The 24310-nt window shown below is 69.6% G+C and overlaps 2 protein-coding genes across 2 annotated transcripts; both read left to right on the top strand.

Annotated features, from left to right (window-relative positions):
- The first annotated feature begins 776 nt into the window (after positions 1-776).
- Positions 777-6780, top strand: CNN2 (calponin 2). Its single transcript, XM_054182294.1, has 7 exons — positions 777-911; positions 4108-4229; positions 4557-4623; positions 4733-4870; positions 5017-5133; positions 5431-5577; positions 5655-6780. The coding sequence occupies exons 1-7, from the start codon at positions 849-851 to the stop codon at positions 5919-5921; spliced, it is 921 nt and encodes a 306-aa protein (XP_054038269.1). The 5' UTR covers positions 777-848; the 3' UTR covers positions 5922-6780.
- A 660-nt stretch (positions 6781-7440) lies between these two features.
- On the top strand, positions 7441-23877 carry ABCA7 (ATP binding cassette subfamily A member 7). Its single transcript, XM_054181867.1, has 52 exons — positions 7441-7528; positions 9129-9240; positions 9379-9472; positions 9684-9825; positions 9908-10035; positions 10116-10237; positions 10325-10507; positions 10750-10839; positions 10934-11005; positions 11048-11210; positions 11318-11457; positions 11539-11655; positions 11774-11953; positions 12028-12236; positions 12337-12513; positions 13255-13477; positions 13582-13803; positions 13937-14141; positions 14213-14329; positions 14463-14634; positions 14838-14969; positions 15062-15201; positions 15299-15436; positions 15615-15826; positions 15958-16018; positions 16297-16499; positions 16641-16689; positions 16911-16973; positions 17490-17507; positions 17688-17842; positions 17940-18064; positions 18150-18248; positions 18446-18641; positions 18768-18862; positions 19086-19118; positions 19358-19463; positions 19563-19637; positions 19849-20018; positions 20089-20266; positions 20353-20468; positions 20665-20809; positions 20897-21020; positions 21126-21255; positions 21342-21462; positions 21592-21654; positions 21764-21870; positions 22113-22254; positions 22324-22458; positions 22547-22650; positions 22989-23081; positions 23193-23430; positions 23511-23877. The coding sequence occupies exons 2-52, from the start codon at positions 9175-9177 to the stop codon at positions 23649-23651; spliced, it is 6729 nt and encodes a 2242-aa protein (XP_054037842.1). The 5' UTR covers positions 7441-7528; positions 9129-9174; the 3' UTR covers positions 23652-23877.
- Positions 23878-24310: the final 433 nt, after the last annotated feature.

A 24310-nucleotide genomic window follows, 5' to 3' on the forward strand; every position in this document is an offset into this window, starting at 1 on the left:
CCGCTCTCACGGCGTGGGGACCCCCGGCCCGATCCCGCCCCGGCCGCTGCCCGCCGGGCTGCTGGGGCGACTGCCTCCCACCGTTGGCCACCGAGGGGCGAGCCCGCTTCGACCCTGGGCCCCCCCGCCGCGGAGCCGCGCTGCCGGCCGGGACGGGGCCGCCTCTCGTGGGCCACCTGCCGGCCGCGGGGGGCGAGCGGCCGCGACGGGCCGGGAACGGACCCGGCGGTTCCCCGGCGTCGGGGCGCGGGATGGAGCGTTGCGGGGGTGCGGGGGGTGCGGGGGTGTGAGTGTGCAGGGGCGCGCCTGTGGGTCGGGGGGTGCCTGTGTCCGTCCCGGGACGTGTCCGTGGGTCGGGGGGTGCGTGTGTCCGTCCCGGGGTGTGTCCGTGGGTCGGGAGGTGCGTGTGTCCGTACCGGGACGTGTCGGTGGGTCGGGGGGTGCACATCAGTGTAGGCACGTCTATGGGGCGATGCACACGCGTGTGCCCATCTATAGGGGTGTGCGCGTCCCCGTGCGTGTGCCCGCGCGTGTGCCCGTGTTCCCGCGTACCGGGCCGTGCCTACGCGTGCCCGGGACGGCTCCAGCCCCAGCCCCGGACCCCGCCGGCTCCCGGTGCCCCCCGCTTCCCCCCGCCCGGGTCCCGGTGTCGGGGTGCGGGACCCCCCCCCCCCCGCGATCCGGCCGCTCCTGCCCTTATTTGGGCATTTCGTCCCCGTCCAATCAGCGCGGGGGGGCCGGGCCCGTTCCCCCCCCCCCCCCCCCCCCCTCGCCCCTCCCGCCCCGCCCGGTCCCGCCGCCGCTCCCGCGCCCCGCTCCGGTGCCGGCTCCGCGTCCCGCTCCCCGCCATGAGCAGCTCCCAGTTCAACAAGGGCCCGTCCTACGGCCTCTCCGCCGAGGTCAAGAACCGGGTAAGACGGGGACGGGGGGCCCGGTGCCACCGGGAGGGGGCGAGTCGGGGGACGGGGGGTACCGGGGCCATCGGGTGCTGCGGCTCCCGGCGCTCCTGGGGACCCTGGAGAGTCGGGCATCCCGGTGCGGCTGAGGGGTCTCTGTTGCATCCCGGGGGCCTGGAGAACAGGGGAGGCGCGGGGGGGAGCGGTGCATGGTCCCCGGGCATGTGAAGCTGGAGAGGGCCCGGTGCCTCCCGGGGCGGAGAGTGGAGAAGTCCCGGGTGTGGAGATCGGGGGGTCTCGGCGCCACCGGTGGGAGGAAAGCTGGGGGTCCCGGGGAGCCGGGGGGTCCCGAGAAGACGGGAAGCCGGGGAGTCGCGGAGGGACAGGGGTCCCGGGAGGACAGGGAGCTGGGGTTCCCACCCGGTGCACTGGGGGCTCGGAGGGGCAGGAGGTGCTGGGGCTGACCTCCTCATCTCGGGGTGCCTTGGCTCTGTCCGCGGGGTCCCGGGGAGGTGTTTCTAGGGGAGCGGGGCTGGGAGGGGTCCCAGGCACTGGCTGCCTCGTCCACCCCTGCCCAGGTCCGTGCATTGGCTGCTATCGCCCCCCACCCTCGGCAAACCCTGGGGCACCATTCCCATCCACACCTGGGGCTGGGGGTGATGGCCCCAGCTCCCCATGTCTCCAGACGCTTCTCGCCACTGCTCCCCACAGCTCCATGTCCCCCAGTGGGATGCTCTGACCCAGCCCATGTACCCACGACCCTCACTGGGGACGGGGCTGGTGGCTTCAGTGGAGCACAGGCAGAAGCAGCCCCCAGCCCATGCCTGCCCCTCAGAGCCCAGGACCCCCCGGCTGGGTGCCCCCGGGGCACCTTCGGCCACCCAGGCCTTGTGCACCCGAGCCACCGTGGGGCCGGAAGGGGAAAGGGGAACCGGTGCCTCCGGCCGGGCTCTTCACCCCCCGAGGAAGGAGCTGGGTGCCGCAGGGTGCAGGCAGCTGCCTGCCTGCCAGCACCCTCCTGCCCGGGCAGGTGAAATCTCCCCTCAACTGAAACGCCGAGGACGGGGCTAGGGTGCTTGCGAGCAGCGCTGGGTGCACCCCGTGACTGCGGGTGCCACCTTCCCTGCCTTCACTGTGCCCTTCCAGGGGCTCTGCTGCTGCGGCAGGGGCTCGGCCACCACAGGCACAGGGGTCCTGCCAGGCCGGGGGGAGCTGGGGGGACGCAGCAACCCCTTCCCTTGCCCGTGCTCCCTGCGCGACCCAGGGCTGCAATCAGAGCTGGGCTCTGGGGACCGCTGCCGCCCCGGGCGGTGGCACAGGCAGTGGCTGCGGTGTTGGGCTGTGCCTGGCCCTGGGCAAGTAGAGGTTGAGCTGTGGTCGCCCCTGGCCCCAGTGCAGTCAGCTGGTAGCCCTGCGTGGGGACAGGAGTTGCCTGAATGGGGCTGGGGCAGGCAGGAGAAGGGGTCATGGGCTGCCGCTGCCGGGGTTTGGCCACGCGTGGCTGTGGGGATGTGGCAGCTGTGGCCACGCCGGGCTCTCCTTGCCTGGCCTTGCAAGGGATTTGCATTTCGTCACCGAGCAGACGGGCCCCTGCTTGCATCTGGGCTGGGCTCCCCAGCGCCGAGCGGGTGGACACGCGCCGGAGCCGCGCCGCTGCCTGCTCTTGGGCGCTTCAGCTTGATTCAGCAAGACTTAAGCCAGTTTAACTGCCCCGGTGTGTCTGCTGGAGGCTGACATCACCTACTGGGAACCAGTTAAACCAGTGGCAGCCTCCCGGTCCATGCAAGCCCTTGCAAACTGGGCTGTGGTGGGATCTGCTCTGGGGTTGGTGCCCTCTGCCCCATCCCGTGCCCTGAGAGCCCCCCACGCTGGCCGTGGGCTGGGAAGAGGAACTGGCAGAAAATCAGCTGCTGGGACAGTGGGATGCCCTGGCGGTGGGATGTGCGTGGTGTGGTGAGCGTGACCCTGCTGGGCTGGACCGTCCCTGCGTCCCGCACCCGTCGAGCTTCCCCTTTGGGGCTGTGGGGCCGCAGCTCAGTGCAGCCCACGGGCATGGTCGGCATCTCCCCCCCGGGCAGTGGGGCCAGACTGTGCCCATCCCAGTGTCTCTCCGTGGCCGGGATCTGTGAGGACTCACGGCGCTGGCGCATGCCGGGACCAGGAGGAGACGGGATGGGCGAGAGGTCGGTGGCTGCCTTGCGGCCATCCCCAGGTGACGGCTGAGCACAGGAGGGCCCAGGATGGGGCAGCGATGGCACTCAGGGCTCCCAGGCTCTTCCCGCCCCAGGCCGAGGTGCCTTTTCCTTCCCTCACGGGCCGGAGCCGAGGCGACACTGCCAGTGACGCCGCCAGTGATGCTGCCGGCCCGGGCAGCTGGTCTCCATTTGGGAGGAGGCAGCCGCATTCCTGGCATAGCCGCGGTGACCCAGGAATCTGCAGCGGCGCATTCGGCCCCGCCGGAGGGGAGAGCATCGGGCAGACGGGGACCCCAGGGCTCGGTGCCGGGCTCCTGCAGGCACGGGGGGACAGGGAGGAACGGGCCCTTGAAGGGGGGGGCGATTCTCCGGGCCCCCCGCGGGCAGTTCCTCCTCATCCTGCTGGAGAGGTTCGGAAGCTGCCGTGTGCGAGGGGCACCGTGCTCTGCAGGCTCGCACCGGGTCCAGCTGCGCCAACGCGCTGGCTGATGGCAGCATCGTGCCCGCACTCCCGTTCCCATGGGTGGGGGCACGGGTGGGGGCAGCCCGGCTGCTCTCGCTCCCCGGATCATACATACGGACAGGCTAAAACCAGGCAATGGAGGGGGATGTGAGAGACCGGAGGCGAGGGGGAGGGATGCGTTCCCCTGTGATGGGGTCACGCTGTGGCTCCTGCCACCCCCCGGGGGGTTCCTGTGCATCAGGAAATCATGGCAGAACAAATATCCCGGGGTTCTCCAAGCTACCAGCTGTGCCCATCTCACCCCCCAGCTCTCTGGGGCTGGGGGCAGCTGGGCTGGGGGGTTTGTCCCACCACCCTGCAGAGGCTGGGGACCAGCCTGGCACTGCCAACGTCCCCAAGGCTTCCTGGGGATGGTGCTCAGGACGGGGCTGCTGTCCCCAGACCTTGCTGCGGGTCTGTGCCCCGGGGGGGTGGAAGCTGTTCCCCATGAGGGGTTTGGGGTGCACGCCGGGGCTGTCCCTGAGCTGTCCCCTCGCTGTCCCCCCCTCCCCAGCTCGCCCAGAAGTATGACCCGCAGAAAGAAGCCGAGCTGCGGACGTGGATCGAGAGCGTCACAGGGCAGCAGATCGGGCCCGATTTCCAGAAGGGGCTGAAGGACGGGGTGATCCTCTGCGAGTGAGTCCCGCGGTGCTCCCTCGGCCCCCGGCTCCGCTCGGGTGGGGACGTGGGAGACCGGCCATCCAGGGGCCCCCCCGCCAGCCCTTGGGGTGGGAAGGGTGGGCTGGATCCAGCCACGGGACCCGCCAGAGGTTCTCTCTGTGGTGCTGCTTGGCTGGAGTCGCCCCCAAAGTGCCCGTGTCTGGGGGGAGCCCTGGGGGCCAGCAGGGACCTGGGGGAGGGAATCGCCTCATGCTTGTGGGGGAGACCTGGGCCGGATTTTCCCGAAAAGGGCTCGGGGTCTCTGCCCCGCCGCAGCCCCCGCTCCCCCCTGCCTCCCCCCAGGCTCATGAACAAGCTGCAGCCCAACGCGGTGAGGAAGATCAACCGCTCGGCTCAGAACTGGCACCAGGTAGGTGGGGGCAGCCCTGCTGGCACCGCGGCCGCCACGGAGCCCCGGCTCCATCCCAGCCTCTCCGCTGCCGCCCACCGGGGACTCACCCCTCTCCCCTTGCCTCCAGCTGGAGAACCTCTCCAACTTCATCAAGGCCATGGCCAGCTACGGCATGAACCCCGTGGACCTCTTCGAAGCCAACGACCTCTTTGAGAGCGGGAACCTGACGCAGGTGCAGGTGTCGCTGCTGGCTCTGGCGGGCATGGTGAGTGCCCGGGGACCATCCGGAGACGCCGTGGCTGCTTGGGAGGGGGCACAGCCAGCCCCACTGGGACCCCACGGCTCCCCCTGCCCAGGGAGAGGGCGGGAGGTCTGGGACCCCCGTCCTTCCTCACCGCCCCTCCCCGGCAGGCCAAGACGAAGGGGATGCAGAGCGGCGTGGACATCGGCGTGAAGTACTCGGAGAAGCAGCAGAGGAACTTCGACGAGGCCAAGATGAAGGCTGGGCAGTGTGTGATCGGGCTGCAGGTGGGCTGCCCCCCGTGTGCTCCCGAGGGGTGGGGTGCTGGGTGAGGGGGGTCCCACTTTAACAAACCCTCAGCACCCACTGTCATGGCTCCAAGCACGGCTGGGGGGGACCCAAGGCTGGAGATGCCCCAAGTGTCCTTGGAATCTGGGACCGTCTCAGCTCCGTGTCTGGCACGCAATGGCTTGCACAGCGTCTGGCTGGGGGGCCGGGGAGCACTGGCTGTGCCCCCCCAGGCCATGGGGATGAGGTGGGAGGAGAATGGGGCAGTGCTCGGTCTCACCGGACCCCCTTGTCAGATGGGCACGAACAAGTGTGCCAGCCAGTCGGGCATGACGGCCTACGGCACCAGGAGGCACCTCTACGACCCCAAGAACCAGATCCTGCCACCCATGGACCACTCCACCATCAGCCTCCAGATGGGCACCAACAAGTGTGCCAGCCAGGTGAGCCACCGCGGCCACGGCGGGGAGGGACGGTGGGGGGAACCGCGGCTGAGCCCTGCTCCATCCTGTCCTTCCAGGTGGGCATGACGGCTCCCGGCACCAGGAGACACATCTACGACGCCAAGATGGGGACGGAGAAGTGCGACAACTCCTCCATGTCGCTGCAGATGGGCTCCAACCAGGGCGCCAACCAGAGCGGCCAGGTCTTCGGCTTGGGCCGTCAGATCTACGACCCCAAGTACTGCCCGCAGGGTAGCCAGGGCGAGGTGGCCAACGCCGCCTGCGACCAGAGCGGGGACCCCCCCGGGTACCACTACTACTGCGAGGAGGAGGAGAGCTACTGAGCGGGACGTCGCCCAGCCCCGTCTCGCACCATCTCGTGTACAGACACCCCCCCCCCCGCCAGCGACATTCCAGCCTCTACTTTCGTCATTCCTTCTTTTTAAACTCTTTTATTTTTTTTGTTTTAAACGAATCTATTTTTCTGAGCGAGGAAATAAAAACCCCGTTTCTAGAGAAGAGAGCGGCTGTTTCCCGCAGCCCGTGGGCAGCCCCGGGGCCCCAGCGCAGCCCTGGCGTTTGCAGCTGGAAGGCGGCGGATGCTTCAGCGCCGAGGAGGGGACGGTGTCTCTTCTCACGCAGCCAAGAAGACGCGTTCCCACCCTGCACCCACTGCGCCCAGATCTCTCAGCAAGGAAAGGGGGCAGCCCCCCACGCTGCCCCCGGTGCCGCTTCTCCCTGTGCTGGCAGGACACGGCTCGGCAGAGGGTGGCTTGGGGTGGCAGGACACGGGGGGAGCATGGCCAGGAGACCCCCCCAGGCGTGTGGGGGACCAGGGTGATGCGGGGCTGAGGGGACGGGGATGCGTGTGTGCGTGCGGGCGGGCGCAGCAGCCTTGTGATTTCTAGGATTGAAGCTGGAAATGCCTTTTTTGCAGAACTCGTAGGGACCAGGGTCCATAGGGACCAAGGCCGCAGGGCTGGGCTGGCACCCGGCACCCCCGGCACCTCTCGGAAAGCCACAGTGCCCCGGAGGCCTGGCGGATCCCAGCCCAGGCTGGCTCCCATGGCCACGTCCTCCCAGCAGGGCGATGCCCGAGCGCGGGCAGCTGCCGGGGGTGTCGGTGCACGGCGCAGCCCCTTGCTGCACCCCTCGGTTTCTTCGCCTCCCGTGGGGTTTGTAACGCAGATGCTCTTCCAGTGAAACCTTTTTTTTTTTTTTAAAAAAAAAAAAGAAAAAAAAGAAGCTTTCTGGTTTCTGGTGCAGGCTCCTTGTGTCAGGGCTCGGGGCGGGGGGGCTGTGTCACCCTCGGGGGGTGTGTGGGGGCTGCCCCATCCTGTGGGAGACCCCGTGGGCAACCAAAAGCATCCCGAGGGCCAGCGCGGTGCTGCCGGTTGCGCCGTGACTCAGCGGTGGCTGCCTCGGGGACCCTCCCGGTGGCCATCGCTGCCACTGCGGGGCTCGGGGACCTGCTGGGGAAGGGTCTGTCCCTCGGGAGCCGGCGGTGGGGGGGGGTCTCTCCCTGCCCGCCCCTTCGGCGGGTGGCCCCGGGGCTCGCCCGACCCACGGCGGGGGCTCAAGCCGCACCGGGCCGGGCGCTCTGCTCCCCGAGGGCGCCCGCCCCTAGGGCAGGGCGTGGCGGGGTGTGGCGGGGCGTGGCAGGAAGGGCGTGGCAGGGCGGGGCGGCGAGGGCGTGGCAGGGCGGGGGGGGGGGGTGGGGTGGGGTGGGGACGCTCCAGCCCCTCTCACCTCCCATCACCCCCCACACATACACACACACCCCCACACTCACCCCCCGCACGGTCCCTTTAAGGGCCGTTTCCCATGACGTCACGCCCGCGGTTACTTTGTAGCGCGGGGAGGGGCGGGGCCTGCGCGCGAGCCCGGTGGAGCCGCGCGGCGGAGCCCGCCGGGGTCTCTTAAAGGGGCCGCGCGGTGGCGGCGAGAGCAGGTAACGGGGGACCCGGGCCGGGGGCTGCTGCGGGCGGGGGACGGGGCGGGGGGGGATGTGCCGCCGGGGAAGGGCCGCGGCCGGGCTGCGGCTCCGCAGCATCCCCCCGGGGCTGTCCGCAACTCCCCTCCCCCCCGGGATGTCCCCACCAGCCCCCCGGGATGTCCCCATCGTCCCCCCACCCCGGGCGGTCAGTGTGTGTCCCTGGGCTGTCCCTGTCCCCCCCCCGGGCTGTCCGCATCTCCTCGCCGCGGCTGTTCCCCCCGCAGCTGACCCCATCACCCCCTCCCCGGGCTGTCCCCCTGTCCCCATCGCCCCCCCGGTCCCTCCGCCTCCCTGTGGCTCCGCACCCCGGGGCTCGGCGGGGCGGGACGGGGGACTGGGGAGGCGGCGGGGGGTGCCGCCGTGCTCCCGGTTGCAGCGGCGGGGCGTGTGTCTCCCCGCGGGGTGAGTTAGCAGATTCCCACGCGAGTCGCGCTCTGGGAGGCGGCTTCTGGAGGATCCCGGTAGTTTTGGGGGTTGTCTGATCCCGAAAAGAGCCGCTGCCCCCGGCCGGGCTGAGGCTCCCCCCGGCGTGGCAGCCCCGCAGCGTCCCCCGGTCCCGGCGCCAGCCGCTTCTGTCCCCGCTCCAGCTCGGCCGTTGTCACCCCCACCCTGGCAGCCGGCGCGCTGAGACCCCCTTCGTCCCGCTGCGACGGGGGGCGGTGGCACGGCTGTCCCCGAGCCCCGGTGCCCCCTCGGAGGGGTCCTGTCCCAGGGACCCGGCTCCGGTGCCGTTCGTGTCCGGCCCCGCGGGCCGATTAGCCGGATTTCCCGGAGGGATGCTAATCCCGCGGCTGGTGCCCGCTGATCCCCACCGCGCCGGGACCCGGCTTAGCCCCGAGCGCGGGCGGAGCCGGCAGCGGGCGGCCCTCGGGCCCGACCCCCCGGCGGGCGAGTCTGCAGCTTCGGCCACCAGCCCGGGGTGCTTTGCTGTCGGGCCCGGGGGCGGGTGAAGTCGCAGGAGGTGGCCGGGCGCGGGGACTCGCCGGGACGGGGCTGGAGAAGGGAGGGACCGGAGCTGCCGGGACCAGCACAGCCCGGGGGCACCTGCGGGACCTGGGTGTCTGAGCTCCGGTGGCATCGAGGGGCATCCCCCTCCCAGGGTGGTGTCATGGGTGCCGGGGGTCTCACCAGAAATACCAGACCCCGCTGCTGGCCCGGCCACATCCCTCGCACGGGGAAACTGAGGCACGGGCAGGTCCCAGCTCTCCGGGGCTTGGAGCTGCTCCGGTGGCCAAGGTTTTTGGGGCGCCCGGTTGCTCCCCACACTTGGCGGGGTTAGGGAAACCCGCCCATAGCTCCTCACGCAGTGGTGACCTGGAGGGACTTGCAGAGCTTGTGCCCTATTTTGCTGCTTTTGGTTTAGAAAAGAATGAGATTTGAGGACTTAGCTCCGGAAAGGAGCTTTGCGGCAGGAATGTGGGGCTGGCTCCTGCCACACACCGCCCCCCCCCAGCTCAGCCCTGGGCCTGGCGCTGTGCCTGGGATCAACAAGCCCCAAGCCAGAGGGAAGCAAGAGCCCCCAGCTCCGTGCTGACCCCCCCACTCTCTCCCGCAGCCGGAGCCGAGCAGGGTGCAGGGCAAGAGCCCCCCTCACCCCCGCCATGGCCGTGGGCACCCAGCTGCGGCTGCTGCTCTGGAAGAACTTCACCTACCGCCGGCGGCAGCGGGTGAGCGGGTCCCCAGGGCGGGAGGGCACCTGGAGCCGCAGGGTCCTGGCGTGGGGGCAGGTGGAGCCCTGGGTGATGATGGGGACTGGAACACACGCACACACACCCCCGCCCCCAACCACCATGGGTCTCCCCCAGATCCAGCTGGCCATTGAGATCCTCTGGCCCCTCTTCCTCTTCTTCATCTTGATCTCCGTGCGGCAATCCCACCCGCCCTTCCAGCAGCACGAGTGTGAGTGTTCTGCGCCCTCTGGGGTGCCCCCCCTGTGCTCCCCCCTTGTGCAGGAGCCCTGCGTGGGCCCTGGCACTGCCCTGGGTGGCACCAGGGAAGACAAACCTGGGAGGCAGAGATGAGCCGGGGGTTCGCTGGCATCTTCCCGCTATGGCTTGTGTGTGACCATGGGGGTCCCGTGCTGTCCCCCCTGGACCCGTCTCTCCCGCAGGCCACTTCCCCAACAAGGCGCTGCCCTCGGCCGGGACCCTGCCCTGGCTCCAGGGCATCATCTGCAACATGAACAACCCCTGCTTTCGGCACCCCACGGCGGGAGAGGCCCCCGGCGTAGTGGGCAACTTCGAGGGCTCCATGTGAGCGGCGGAGGGTGGGGGTCTGTGGGGCCCACCCGGGCAGTGGGGCTGGGGTCTCACTGCCCACCCCACGCCCCCACAGCATCTCTCGTCTCCTGACCGAAGCCCGGCAAGTCCTGCTCCGCACCAACGGGCAGCGGCTCCTGAGCAGCTTCTCCCAGCTCCTGCCCGTCCTGCGCCGGCTCCGGGGGAGTGGGGCTCAGCAGAGGGGTGAGCACCGGGGACGGGAGGGGTGGGGGGAGCGAGACACACACCCCCCCCCGCCGTGGCTGACCCTTCCTCCCCCCCAGCCCGGCCGGTGAGGGATTACCTGAGGGAGAACGAGACCTTCTCGCAGTTCCTCCGGACCAACACGTCTCTGCCGCCGGCGCTGGTGGACGAGCTGATGGGGGCTCAGCTCAGCCCCCGCATCGTGAGTGTTGGCGCGGGCCCCGCTCCCGCTGCCCGTGGTGCCAGTGCCTGCGGCATGACCGACCCTCTCCCCCCCACCCCGCCCCAGTTCTCCTTGGCGAGCACCCGCCTCCCGCTGAAGGCCGTGGTCTGCAACGCTTCGGAGCTGGGGGGCTTCCTGGTGGGGGGCAGCCAGAGCCTGCAGAGAGGGCTCTGCGCCCTGCCCGGCCCCCAGCTCCATGCCATGGAGGGCTCCTTCTTCTCCCAGCTCGACCTCCCCCGGCTCCTGGTGGTAAGCCCCCCCACCCACTATAGAATCATAGACTGGTTTGGGTTGGAAGGGACCTTAAAGGTCATCTAATTCCAACCCCCCCCTGCCATGGGCAATGACACCTCCCACTAGCCCAGGTTGCCCAAAGCCCCATCCAGCCTGGCTAGGCTGGGTGCTGAAAGGCGCTGGGGCAGAAATCCCCCCCCACTAAAAGGGGCTGTGACCCCCTTCCCCTGCCCCCCCCGCCCCCCCCCACCTTGCAGGAACAGCTGAGCTCGGAGGCGGGCGGCATCACCGACACCGTGGAAGCCTTGGGCACCTTCGTGCGGGATGCAGCAGCCCTGATGGAGGAGGTAGCTCCCCCCCGCCCCACCACCACCCCCCCTCTGCACCCCAGGGTGTCCCTGGGTGTCCCTGTCCCCCACAGCCCCACTTTGCTCCCCCCAGGTCTCCGCTATGACCAGCCTCGCCGAGCTGCGGCGGGAGCTCGGGGCGCTGATGGCCACCAACGCCAGCTCTGCTGGCGTTGGTGGCCATCAGCGCCCCGAGCTCCCGCCGCAGCTCGCCTCGGGTGCCTTTGGGACCCTGTCACGCATCGCCTGCGGGCACCCCGAGGGTGGGGGGCTCAGGATCCCTTCCCTCAACTGGTACGAGGACAACGACGTCAAAGCCTTCCTGGACCGCAACAGCTCGGAAAGGAGAACCAAGACCCCGGGCAACGCTAGTAGTGAGCGGGCTGGGCTGTAGGGAAGGTTTGGGTGGCCAGTTGCAGGGTGGGGGGGGGACACGATGGCGAGGACTCCTCTCTGCACCCCCCCCCCCAAACCCCAGGTCCCTTCTGCCGTGAGCTGGTGCGCAGCATGGAGTCCAGTCCCCTTTCACAGATTTTCTGGAAGGGGATCAAGCCCCTCTTCATGGGGAAGATCCTGTACACGCCGCCCGGTCCCGGCCCCGACAGCATCATGGCCAAGGTACGCAGAGGGGGGCTGTGGGGGGCTTGGAGCGGGGGGCGGTCTCACCCCGGCCCTACCTCACCCCCCCTCCTCCTGCAGGTGAACCGGACCTTCCGGGAACTGGCGGTGCTGGGGGAGATGGGGGGTGCCTGGCGGGAGCTGGGACCCCGCATCTACACCTTCCTCAACAGCAGCCTGGAAATGCAGGTCCTCCGGGTGCGTGACACCCATCGGGAACCGGGGTGCGGGATGGGGGCTGCGGGGCGGGGGGGGGCGGTCCTGGCTGGGAGCAGGGTGGGCTGCATCACCCCGCGGTACCCTGGGGTTTTTGCAGGATCTGCTGCTGGCCCCGGGGACAACCCAGCTCCTGGACGGATTCCTCAATGGCACCTCCTGGAAGCTGCCGGCACTGGCTGGGTTCCTGGGGGGGCCGGCGGCGGGGCCGGGCCTCAGCTGGCAGGAGGTGTACGCCGACGCCGACACGGTCCTGAGCACGCTGTCGCAGTTCATGGAGGTACGTGTCACCCCGTCTGCCCGGGGGGGGCTGGCTCCCCGAGCCCCGCTGAGCCCTGCCTGCCCTGCCTGCAGTGTGTCTGCCTGGACAAGATCGAGGCGGTGGCCACCGAGGAGCAGCTGGTGGCCCGGGCCCTGGAGCTGCTGGAGGAGCAGCAGTTCTGGGCAGCTGTGGTCTTCCAGCCCCCCACCAACGCCACGGCCCCCTCCCTGCCCCCCCACGTCCGCTACAAGATCCGCATGGACATCGACGACGTCACCAGGACCAATAAGATCAAGGACAGGTCGGGGGACACTCACACTTTCTGTCCCCATGGTCCCCGAGCACCCTGCGCCCGCTGTGGCTGGGGGGTCCCCCCTCCCAGCGCCATGCTCTGCCCGCAGGTTTTGGGACCCGGGCCCCGCGGCCGACCCCTTCAGCGACCTGCGCTATGTGTGGGGGGGGTTCGTCTACGTGCAGGACCTGGTGGAGCAGGCGGTGGTGCGGGTACAGACCGGGGCTGCCCCGCGGATGGGGGTCTACGTCCAGCAGATGCCCTACCCCTGCTACGTGGACGATGTGTGAGTGGATGGCAAGGGGTGGCCCCCCGCACCGGGACCCTCAAGAGATGCACTGCTGCGGGGGACGGGGCCGAGGAAGCTGCAGCATCGCTGCCCTGGGGAGGTGACACAGGGCTGGGCCATGCCCCAGGAGGGAGGTCATCCTCCCCCTCTGCTCTGCCCTGGGGAGGCCCCATCTGGAGCGCTGGGTCCAGTTCTGGCCTCCCCGGTTCCAGAAGGACAGGGAACTGCTGGAGAGGGGACAGCAAAGGGCTGCCAAGATGCTGAGGGCACTGGAACACCTCTCTGATGAGGAAAGGCTGAGGGATTTGGGGCTTTTTAGGCTTAGATCTTTAGATCTTATCAACGCTGATAAATACTGAAAGGGGGGGTGTCAGGAGGATGGGGCCAGGCTCTTCTCAGTGGTGCCCGGGGCCAGGACAAGGGGTAACGGGCACAAACTTGCCCATGGGAAGTTCCATCTCAAGACGAGGAGGAACTTCTTTGCTGTGAGGGTGGCAGAGCCCTGGCACAGGCTGCCCAGAGAGGTGGGGGAGTCTCCGTCTCTGGAGACATTCCAACCCCCCCTGGACGCGTTCCTGTGCCACCTGCTGTGGGTGACCCTGCTGTGGCCGGGGCTTGGAGGAGATGATCTCCAGAGGTCCCTTCCCACCCCAAGCTTCTCTGATTCTCTGTCCTCTGCCTGGCGGTGGCCCTGGGGTGCCAGGCTGGGGGTGGAAGGGCTGGTGCCATCTCCCCCAGGTTCCTGCGGGTGCTGAACCGCTCGCTGCCCCTCTTCATGACGCTGGCCTGGATCTACTCGGTGGCCATGATCATCAAGGGGGTGGTGCACGAGAAGGAGACGCGGCTCAAGGAGACCATGAAGACCATGGGGCTGAGCAGCGGGATCCTCTGGCTCAGCTGGTTCCTCAGCAGCTTCATCCCCTTCCTCCTCAGCTCTGCCCTCCTCGTCCTCATCCTCAAGGCAGGTTGCAGGGCACAGGGGACAGTGTGGGTGACACAGGGAGCGTTGGGGCTGGGAGCCAGCACAGGGGGGCTCCGCAGGCTCCAACCTGCCTCCATCCGCAGCTGGGAAACATCCTGCCCTACAGCGACCCGGCCGTCATCTTCCTCTTCCTCGGCACCTTCTCGGTGGCCACCATCAGCCAGTGCTTCCTCATCAGCACCTTCTTCCCCCGTGCCAACCTGGCCTCGGCGTGCGGCGGCATCATCTACTTCTCCCTCTACCTGCCCTACGTGCTGTGCGTCGCCTGGCGCGACCACATCACCTTCCCGCTCCGCGTCCTCGTGGTGAGCGGCCATGGCTGCCCCCTCCCTGGTGCCACCCCGGGCCCCCAAAGTCGGGGGTCTTTGGGCTGAACCCCTCCCCCGTCCCAGCCCGGGCTGGTCTTTCTGCCCACGCTGCCGTTCTTGCCGCCACCAGAGCCTGCTGTCGCCGGTGGCCTTCGGCTTCGGCTGCGAGTACTTCTCCCTCTACGAGGAGCAAGGGGTGGGCATCCAGTGGCACAACCTGGGCACCAGCCCCGTGCCGGGAGACCCCTACAACTTCGCCACGGCCATGGGGCTGCTGCTGCTGGACGCCGGCCTCTATGGCCTGGCCACCTGGTACCTCGAGGGCGTCTTCCCAGGTGAGTGCAGCCCTCCCAGTCCCCGGCAGCCCCCCCAACCCCAGCCACGCTCAGCCCCTCATCTGCTGCAGGTCAATATGGGATTCCCAAGCCCTGGAATTTCCCCTTCCTGAAGAGCTACTGGCTTGGAGAGCCGTCCTCAGCCGGGCACCCTCCGTACCCCACCAGCCCCCTCTCTGCACCCCAAGGTGAGCCCTTGCCCACCCTGGAGCCACACGGCTGAGGGCTGGTGGCCACGGAGCTGGGCTGGAGCCTTCCCACCCGGGCTTTGCCCCCTGGCGAGGGGTCCTGCCTGGGATGTGACCCCCCGGTGGCTTCCAGTGCTGGTGGAGGAGCCGCCTGCCCAGCTCCAGCCCGGTGTCTCCATCCGCAACCTGGTGAAGATTTACCGCAGCAGCAGCCGCGTGGCCGTCAACGGGCTGAGCCTGGACTTCTACGAGGGGCAGATCACCTCCTTCCTGGGCCACAACGGGGCTGGCAAGACCACCACCATGTGAGCTGGGGGGGCCACGGTGGGGCCAAGAGCTGAGCCTGGCTCTACCCCGGTGCTGCCACGTTCCCATCCCGTCTGCCCCAACCTGGGTCCCCGCGAGGCCGGGTGCTGAGCACCCCGCATAGAACGGGGCACCACAGCCCCAAGCCCCGCTGGTCCTGCTCTCCGTGACCCCCTTTCCCCACTGGTCCCCCCACCTCCAGGTCCATCCTGACTGGCCTCCTGCCCCCCACTGCCGGCACTGCCTATATCCTGGGCTGGGACATCCGCTCCGATATCGACAGTATCCGCAAAACCATGGGGATGTGTCCCCAGCACAACGTGCTCTTCGACATGTAGGCAGGGGCGGAGGGGGTGGCAGGGAGCGGTGCTGGGGGGTGGCATGGGTCGGGCTGCCCCCCTCACACCTCACCCCTGCCCGGCCCAGCCTGACGGTGGAGGAGCACGTCTGGTTCTACGGGCGGCTGAAGGGGCTGTCGGAGGAGCAGGTGAAGGCAGAGATGGAGCAGCTCATCCAGGACACGGGGCTGCCCCACAAGCGCCGGGAGCAGACCAGGAACCTCTCGGGTGCGTGGTGGGGGGCAGGACCGGCACCCGAGCGGGGGTCCGTGGCCTCGGCACCCCCCCCCCCACCCCCGCCAATGCCGTCCCTGCTGCCCCGTAGGGGGGATGCAGCGGAAGCTCTCGGTGGCCATCGCCTTCGTGGGTGGCTCCCGCGTGGTCATCCTGGACGAGCCCACGGCCGGCGTCGACCCCTACTCCCGCCGCAGCATCTGGGAGCTGCTGCTCAAGTACCGCAAAGGTCAGGGCTGGGGGGGGACGGGGGGACCCCCACTTCTCCCTGCGAGCGTCTGAGCCCCCCCCCAACCCTGGAGAACCAGCAGCAGGGCCCCTGGGACGGGCAGGGAGAGGTGCTGGTGGGGAGATGCCCCCAAAGTGGGGGGTCAAGCGAGGGGATCCACCCCGCTGCCTGCCCCCAGGCCGCACCATCATCCTCTCCACCCACTACATGGACGAGGCGGAGCTGCTGGGGGACCGCACCGCCATCATCTCGCAGGGCCGGCTCTGCTGCTGCGGGTCCCCCCTCTTCCTCAAGGCCAGGCTGGGCACCGGTTACCACCTCACCCTGGTGAAAAGGGAGCAGGTCGGGATGGGCGGCGGCACCGGCACCGGCCCCGGCACCACCAAAAAGGTGGGTTCCTCGGCCCCGCCGAGCATCGGCCAAGAAGGCGGCCGGTGCCTCTGTCCCGGCGAGCACCAAGCCCCAGGCTTGGGGCCGGATCCTGCTGCAGGGTGCCAGGATCCGGCCGCCCTTTCCCGCAGGACAGCAGCGACTCGGAGCAGAGCAGTGACACGGGTCTGGGCAGCGAGGCCAGCGCCATGGGTGAGGGTCCTGTGCCTCCCTGCGCCACCAGCACGGTGTCACCCCTCCCTGGGTGCTCCCCACGCATCCCCCATCAGCTGGGGGGGGGGGTGTGGGTGCATTCAGCCCTACAACCTGCCTTCTGCCAGCTCTTGGCCCCCCTGCACTGGTGGGGATCCTTGCAGCACCCCCCCCAGGGGACTCCCAGACAGGGGCGCAGGGCACGTGCCAGCTTTGGCCAGCTCTTGCGCTGGCCACCAGCTCCTGCCCCAGGTTTCCAGCCCTCCCTGTCCCCCCAGATGTGGCCCAGCTGTCAGCGCTGATCCAGAAGCTGGTCCCCGGCTCCCGGCTGGTGGAAGACATCGGGCACGAGGTGCTTTTCGTCCTGCCCTACAGCGGGGCCAAGGACGGGGCCTTCGGGGATCTCTTCCGCGAGCTGGACGCCCGCCTGGGGGAACTGGGCATCTCTAGCTACGGCATCTCCGACACCACCCTGGAAGAGGTACCCGGAGGAGCTGTGGCTCCCGGGCTGCCCACCCTCCCTGGAGCTCTGCCGGGGGCTGCCCGTGGTCTGGGGGATTTGCCTCGCCGGGGCAGTGGGGGCTGGTGGCCGTATTTAATGCTAAACCCCTCCCACCCTCAGATCTTTCTGAAAGTGGCCCAGGACACGGGGCTGGACACAGACATGGCAGGTAAAATGCCTCGGTGCTGGCTGGAGCTGAGCTTCAAGGTGCAGGGGGGGGTCGGAGGGGGGATGCTCAGCAGCCCGGAGCAGAGGGATGCAGGTGTCCCCAGCACCCCCTGTGGCCCTCGCCCTTCCCAGGGCCCCCGATGGGAGGACCCATGGGTGCAGGGGAGTGTCACAGGCTCTGGCCCCAGTCCCACCTTGGTGCCCTCACCCCGGTTTTGTCAGGCACCAGGAGCGGAGCAGCCCCCGGCGAGGGGGGGGATGCGGAAGCAGCCGACGGGGAGCTGGGTAAGGAGCGGGGGGAGCTGGGACCTGGGACCCCCGAGCTGCCCAGCCCCTGCTGCTGGGTGTCCCCCCCCCCAACCTCCACCCCCCAGGCTGGGGCTGTGCCATGTGTCTGTCTGGGCACGTCCAGCCGAGCAGGCATCCTTTCCCACACACATCCCTGCGGACACGCATCCCTGCAGGCAGGCAGCGGGCAGGGGGAGGCTCAGGGATGCTCCGTGCAGCATCGCTGCCCCCCAGCCTCGGGGTGTCCCCCCAGGGTGTCAGGGAGGGCAAGGAGCAGGGATGGTTGTGGGTTTGGGGGAGCCCGGCTCCGTGCAGGGGTTGGGACGGGACACAAAATCCCAGGGGATGTATCCAGGCCCCTTCTCCTGGAGACGGGGCTGGCGTGGGGGCTGTCGCAGGAGTCTGGGGGGGGCTATGATAGTCTGGGGAGATGGCTCTGCCCTGGGTTGTGCTGCCCTGGCCGGGCAGGGGCCAGCGTGGCTATAACCCCTCTTTCCTCTCCTTTACACTGAGCCCGAGGAGCCCGGCGAGGTAGGAGCGGGGGTCTGGGGGGGCTGGAGGGCTCCTGTCGCGTCCCCGCATGCAGTGCCCCATCCCTGCTGGGGTGGGGGGACACCTCTGCCCTCACCCCATCCCCCCCCACGCTCCCGGCCGAGCCCCTGCCCCTCGCCGCTGGCTCTGCTGAGGCCGGACCCATCTTTGCCCTCGCAGCGGAGGAGTCCCGAGAGACCGACCTGCTGCGGGGGGGTCCCGGCCAGGCCTGGCGCAGGGTGAGGGGCTGGGCGCTCACTCGCCAGCAGCTCCGCGCACTCTTCATCAAGAGGATGCTCCACGCCCGGCGTAGCACCCGCGGCTTCTTCGCGCAGGTACGGGCAGGGGGACGGGGGACAGGAGGGTGGGGAGGCGATGGGACGGGGGGTGCAGAGCCAGTTCTGACCCCCGGCCCCCCCGCCCCACCGGCAGATTGTCCTGCCCGCCGTCTTCGTCTGCATCGCGCTGCTCTTCAGCCTCATCGTGCCGCCCTTCGGGAAGTACCCGCCGCTGCGCCTCCAGCCCTGGATGTACGGGCAGCAGTTCACCTTCTTCAGGTGTGTCCCATCCCTCTGTCCCCCCCCACGTCCCCTGTCCCCGTGTCCCCCGCTGCCACCGGCTCATTCCCGCATCTCCTGGCAGCAACGACGCCCCGGGGGACCCCGACACGGCTCGGCTGCTGGACGCGCTCCTGGCCGAGCCGGGCTTCGGCACCGAGTGCATGAAGGATGCTGGGGAGACGTGAGTGCCTGCGGGACCGGGGGGGGCTGGGAGGGGGCGGCTGGGGGCAAGTAGGCATCCCCCCATCCCCCCAGCCGGTGCCATGCCGCTGGACCCCCCCCCGCCATCCCCACAGTGTGGGGGTAGGTCCCCATGGCCCTGGCTCACATCAGGCTGGTAACGGGGGTCTCTCTCCCCCGGCGGTGCCGGCTGCCCAGGATGGGGCCGTGCCCCCCAGCTTCCCATCCCGATGGCTTCTCCGCCCCTCCGGCCCCCCCAGCCCTGCTGGAAGTGCTGCGGCGTGGGAACTGGACGCAGGCTGAGCTGTCCCCCCCGTGCCGGTGCAGCGGGCCGGGGGCTCGCAGGATGCTGCCCGACTGCCCCGAGGGGGCCGGGGGGCTCCCGCCGCCCCAGGTAACCCCCAGCCCGCAGCGGGGCTGGCCCTGGGACACTGATGCTGCTGGGTGCGGGTGCGAGCGATGCTCCGGGGCCATATGTACGTCCAGCCCCCAGCCTGTCTGTCTGTCCCCGTCCCCCCAGGTGCGAAGGGGCACGGGCGACATCCTGCAGAACCTGACGGGCAGGAACATCTCCGACTACCTGGTGAAGACCTACCCCCAGATCATCCGCCAGGAGTGAGTGCTGGGGCACCCTGGGGACACCGAGGGGACACGGCAGGGGGGGACGTGGCAGGGCTTTGGCACAGGCCGGCAGCAGGGAGGGACGCTGGGGACCAAACCCAGCCAGGGCTGGAGGCAGCGAGGGCACCGCAGGGCAAGGGGGAGCTGCTGGGGGGCTCGTGGCCAGGCGGGCGCTGCCATAACATCTCCTCGGGGTATTTCACCCCATTTCTTTCAGGCTGAGGAACAAGAAGTGGGTGAACGAGCAGAGGTGAGCCTGGGGGGCAAACGGGGTCTCACGCAGATCTTGGCGGGGGGCAGGAGATCCTTGGCGGGGTCAGGCAGAGCCTGAGCCATCCGTGGGCAGAGTCCTCGTCTGGGCAGCCTCAGCCCTTCCCTGCGCGCCCCTCACCGCGGCGTCTGGGCGAGCGGGGTGCCCAGGGCAGGGTGGAGGGGCCGGGAGGGATTCCATGGGATGACAGGTTTGGAAGTATCCCCCCATCCCTGCAGGTACGGTGGCTTTTCCCTGGGCGCCGGCGGCTCCCAGGCCCTGCCGTCGGCGTTGGAGGTGGACGAGGCGGTGTTGGAGCTCCGGGCACTCTTCAACATCACCCCGGTACGGCCGGGGCTCGGCTCCCCCCACTCGGCTCCGGCCTCCCGGCGCTGGGAGGGGTCTGGCCTGTGCCTGCTCCTCACCCCGTATTCCCGCACCCAGGGCAGCCCCTCGGATCGGCTCCTGCGCAACCTCAGCCGCTTCATCGAGGGTTTGGACGCTCGCAGGAACATCAAGGTGCGCACGGCCCCGGGGTGGGGGGTCCCACAGGGGCGAGAGCCGGGGGGCAGCAGGGACGTGACACCCGGGTCCCCGTCCATGGCTGGAGCAGCTTGAGAAGAGCTGATCCCGGTGGGGCCGGGGGGAGCGGGAGCCCCTCGGGGTGCTGTGGGTGCAGCGCCGGGGCGGGATGGGGGGCTCTGAGTCGCCGGGCTCCCCGGGGCTGCAGGTCTGGTTCAACAACAAGGGCTGGCACGCTATGGTGGCCTTCGTCAACGTGGCCAGCAACGGGCTGCTGCGTGCCCGGCTGCCCGCCGGGACCGACCCCGCGCTCTACGGCATCACGGCCACCAACCACCCCCTCAACCTCACCAAGGAGCAGCTCTCGGAGGCCGCCCTGTGAGTGTCGGGGACAGGGGTCCCCCGGGGTCCCCCGCTGGCCCCGGCTGAGCCCTCCCTTCTGCGGCAGGATGGCCACCTCGGTGGACGTGCTGGTCTCCATCTGCGTGATCTTCGCCATGTCCTTCGTCCCAGCCAGTTTCGTGCTCTTCCTCATCGAGGAGCGGGTCAGCAAAGCCAAGCACCTGCAGTTCGTCAGCGGGATGAAGCCCGTCACCTACTGGCTGGGCAACTTCGCCTGGGACATGGTGCGGGACAGGCACGGGGACGGGGTACAGCTCCGGGGGGCCAGGTCCCGTTTGTGACCCCCTTCCCGGCTTCTCCGTACCCACAGTGCAACTACCTGGTCCCTGCGCTGCTGGTCATCCTCATCTTCCTCTGCTTCCAGCAGAAGTCCTACGTGTCCTCCGCCAACCTGCCCTCCCTGGTGCTGCTGCTGCTGCTCTACGGGTGAAGGGCCGGTGGACCCCCCCCCCCGGGGCTGGACCCCAAGGAAGGAGGGGTTTAGGGGGCTCTGAGCGGGGCTGGGGGCAGCCCTGGCTCAGGGGGTCCTGGTGACGGGGTGGGGTGGGTGCTGGCTCTCCCCATGGTGCCCCCAGCGACGGGAGGTGCACCTCGGCCAGCCGCTGTCTCTCTGCCCCTCCAGCTGGTCCATCACCCCCCTGATGTACCCGGCCTCCTTCCTCTTCAGCATCCCCAGCACCGCCTACGTGGCCCTCACCTGCATCAACCTCTTCATCGGCATCAACGGCAGCGTGGCCACCTTCGTGCTGGAGCTGTTCGTGGACCAGGTGAGCCCCCGGGTTGTCCCGGACCCATCTCACGTCCCCGCGGAGGTGGCACCAGCTCCCCCACCCCTCTCCTCGCCTCCCCGGCAGAACCTCAACGACATCAACCGCGTCCTGAAGAAGGTTTTCCTCGTCTTCCCCCACTTCTGCCTGGGCCGAGGCCTCATCGACATGGTGAAGAACCAGGCGATGGCCGACGCTTTCGAGAGGTTCGGTGAGTCCGGGGCCTTCGGGGCTGCTCACACTCCTCAAAGCCTGGTCAACGCGGGGGCCCTCCCAGGTGTCCCCCCACTCCTACAGCCCCTCTCACCACTCGCAGGGGACAAGCACTTCGTGTCCCCCCTGTCCTGGGATCTGGTGGGGAAGAACATGTTCGCCATGGCCATTGAGGGGGTCCTCTTCTTCCTCTTCACCCTCCTGCTGCAATACCGCTTCTTCCTGCGGCTGGGGTGAGGACCAGCCATGGGGCGGCTGTGGGGCAGCCGTGGGGTGGGCAGCCCTGGAAATGCCCCTGCCGCTCTTGCCCCCCCACCAGGCCACGGGCTCTGCAGCTGCCCTCGCTGGGGGAGGAGGATGAGGACGTGGCGCGGGAGCGGGCGAGGGTGGGCAGCACCCCCCGGCACGGCCACCTCCTGCTGCTGAAGGACCTGACCAAGGTGCGTTGCCGCGGGGCCGGACCCTGCCCCGGTGCTTGCCGTGGCGGTCCAGCCTCCCCCGGAGCCCCCGGTCCGGCTGGCGGGTGATGGGTGGGGGGCACCCAATGCCACCTCGGCTCTGCCGCCCAGGTCTACCGGCGCAGGAGGGCTCCGGCGGTGGACCGGCTCTGCGTGGCCATCCCCCCCGGGGAGGTGAGTGACGGACAGATGGACAGACAGACAGGGACGGAGCTGCCATGTCCCCGCGGAGGTGGCACCGGCTCCCCCACCCCTCTCCACGGGTCCCCTCTGCACCCCACAGTGCTTCGGCCTCCTGGGGGTGAACGGCGCGGGGAAGACCTCCACCTTCAAGATGCTGACGGGGGACACGGAGGTGACGCTGGGGGAAGCCTGGCTGAAGGGGCACAGGTGGGTGAGGCAGAGTGACCCCGTGTCCGACTTGCTGCTCTCCTTGTCCCCACTTCGTCCCCGTCCCCACCCTGTGCTCCTCCTCGCCCTCATCCCTGCAGCGTGCTCGCGCTCGGCGTCTTCCTCATCCTCATCCCTGCGGCGTGCGCATCCCTGTTCCCGCAGTGTCCTCAGCCTCGTCCCTGTCCCCGGAGCTTGTCCCCGTCCCCGCCGCGCGCTCAGCCGTGTCCCCGTCCCCGCAGCGTGCTCACCGACCTGCAGTCCGTCCACCAGCACATGGGTTACTGCCCCCAGTTCGACGCCATCACGGACCTGCTGACGGGCCGGGAGCACCTGGAGTTTTACAGCCGCCTGCGCGGCGTCCCGGAGGAGGAGACTCCCAAGGTAGGGCCCGTTCCCCGGCCCCCCAAGCCCAGGGGACCCCCATCCTCATCCCCCCCGCGTCTCCCGCAGGTGGCCCAGTGGGGCATCGCCAAGCTGGGGCTGGAGCCGCACGCGGAGCGGCCGGCGGGCAAGTACAGCGGGGGCAACAAGCGGAAACTCTCCACAGCCATAGCCCTCCTCGGCTCCCCCCCCGTCATCTTCCTGGTGAGTGGGGGCAGTGCGGGGGGGGGGGGTCCCACGGCAGTACCAGGCCATGCCTGGGCTGACGCCGCCGCCGCCGGGGCTGTCGCAGGATGAACCCACGACGGGGATGGACCCGCGCGCCCGGCGATTCCTGTGGGATTGCATCCTCAGCGTCATCCGGGAGGGCAGGTCCGTGGTGCTCACGTCCCACAGGTGAGCCCCCGCCCCAGGGTCCGCGGCACCCCCGGAGGGCAGCACCCCTCTGCCCCACAGAGCACCCCTGGAGGGAAGCATCCCTTACCCCCACAGCACCCCCGGAGAGCAGCACCCCTCTGCCCCCATGGCATCTCCTAAGGGGAGAACCCCTCTGCCACCATGGCACCCCCGGATGGCAGCACCCCTCTGCCCCCATCACGCCCCTGAGGGGAGGACCCCTCTGCCCCACAGAGTTCCCCCAGAGGGAAGCATCCCTCTGCCCCCATGGCACCCCAGAGGGCAGCACCCCTCTGCCCCACAGGGTCTCATGGCTTCCCTTCCCTGCCCCCCGGCAGCATGGAGGAGTGCGAGGCGCTGTGCACCAGGATGGCCATCATGGTCAACGGCCGGTTCCGCTGCCTGGGCAGCGTCCAGCACCTCAAGAACAGGTAAAATGGCCGGGGGGCTCAGGGAGGGCTCCGGTGGCGAGGGGCGGCCATCCCTGTGGGGGACTGGGACACAGACGGTCCCTGCAGCAATGTCCCCCATGTCCCCCGCAGGTTTGGGGACGGCTACACGGTGGTGGTGCGGGTCGGTGGCCCGGGGCCGGAGCTGGTGGAGAGCCTGATGCTGCGCCGGTTCCCCGGCATCGTGCTGAAGGAGCGGCACGGGGGGCTGCTGCAGTTCCAGCTCCCCTCCCGCGCCGGCTCCTTGGCCAGCGTCTTCAGCGTCCTGGCAGCCCACCGCGGCCCCTGCCACATCGAGGACTACTCCGTGTCCCAGACCACCCTCGACCAGGTGACGGGGGACGTGGGGCGCAAGGGCACGGGGGACAGGGTCCCGCCGGTGCTGCCCCTCACCCTGCCCCCTCCCCGCAGGTCTTCGTGCACTTTGCCAGGGAGCAGACCGACGAGGACCCTGGGGGGGCTGCGGCCCCAGGGCAGGATGCGGCCCCCAGCCCTGGGAAGGGGCTTACGTCATTTCTAGAGGATGACAGCTACCAGGAGACCACTGTCTGAGTGGGGACACACTGCCCCACGGACCCCTTCCCCAGCCGTCACTGCAGCACGCTATCCCCCCCCCGAGACCCCCAGATCTGCACAGGGGGGTTGGCCACATCCTGCCCGCCGTCATCCCCGCAGGATGTTCCGGGTGCAGGGGAGGGTGACAGCAGCAGGGCAGGGCTGGCCCCAGCTCCCTCTCAGTGGGCTGTACCCTCCGGGGGGCTGAGTTGGATGTGGGGGGCTGCCCTGGGCCTGGGCAAAGGGGCTGGGGCTGGCCCTGAGCCCCCGACTGCGCAGAGCTGAGCCTGCTGTAAATGAGCAATTAAATAAAGACCCAAGGTACTGCCCGGGGGGCTCATTGCCCTCGCACCGCTGCAGCCCCACTGGGGGACATGGGGCAAGGGGTCAACAGTGGGATGGGGACACAGAGCAGTCAGCCCCTTCCCTGCCCTTCGGCCACCCCACAGCCCCTTCCATGTGACTCCCTGAGTGGCTGAAGGTCAGCCAGGGTCTTCCTCACCCTGGGTGGTCCCTGGGCAGGGGTCCCTGCCTGCCACCTCTCTGGGACTCCTTCCTTTCCACCTTGTCCCCATCCAGGGTGCCCAGGTGGGGCTGGGGGTCTCTCCCCCTCAGCTGGGTGTCTCCTTGGGCTCTGCACCCCACGGGGACTGGAG

The sequence above is a fragment of the Rissa tridactyla genome, chromosome 22, assembly GCF_028500815.1.
Source record: "Rissa tridactyla isolate bRisTri1 chromosome 22, bRisTri1.patW.cur.20221130, whole genome shotgun sequence".
Classification (NCBI taxonomy): domain Eukaryota; kingdom Metazoa; phylum Chordata; class Aves; order Charadriiformes; family Laridae; genus Rissa; species Rissa tridactyla.

Excerpts from the sequence above, each read along its gene's own strand:
- CNN2 (XM_054182294.1), top strand. The coding sequence starts at position 849 with ATGAGCAGCTCCCAGTTCAACAAGGGCCCGTCCTACGGCCTCTCCGCC. Across the intron at positions 912-4,107 it reads CCGCCGAGGTCAAGAACCGG|CTCGCCCAGAAGTATGACCC; the intron begins GTAAGACGGGGA and ends CCCCCTCCCCAG. Across the intron at positions 4,230-4,556 it reads GACGGGGTGATCCTCTGCGA|GCTCATGAACAAGCTGCAGC; the intron begins GTGAGTCCCGCG and ends GCCTCCCCCCAG.
- ABCA7 (XM_054181867.1), top strand. The coding sequence starts at position 9,175 with ATGGCCGTGGGCACCCAGCTGCGGCTGCTGCTCTGGAAGAACTTCACC. Across the intron at positions 10,238-10,324 it reads CTCAGCTCAGCCCCCGCATC|TTCTCCTTGGCGAGCACCCG; the intron begins GTGAGTGTTGGC and ends ACCCCGCCCCAG. Across the intron at positions 14,970-15,061 it reads CACAACGTGCTCTTCGACAT|CCTGACGGTGGAGGAGCACG; the intron begins GTAGGCAGGGGC and ends TGCCCGGCCCAG.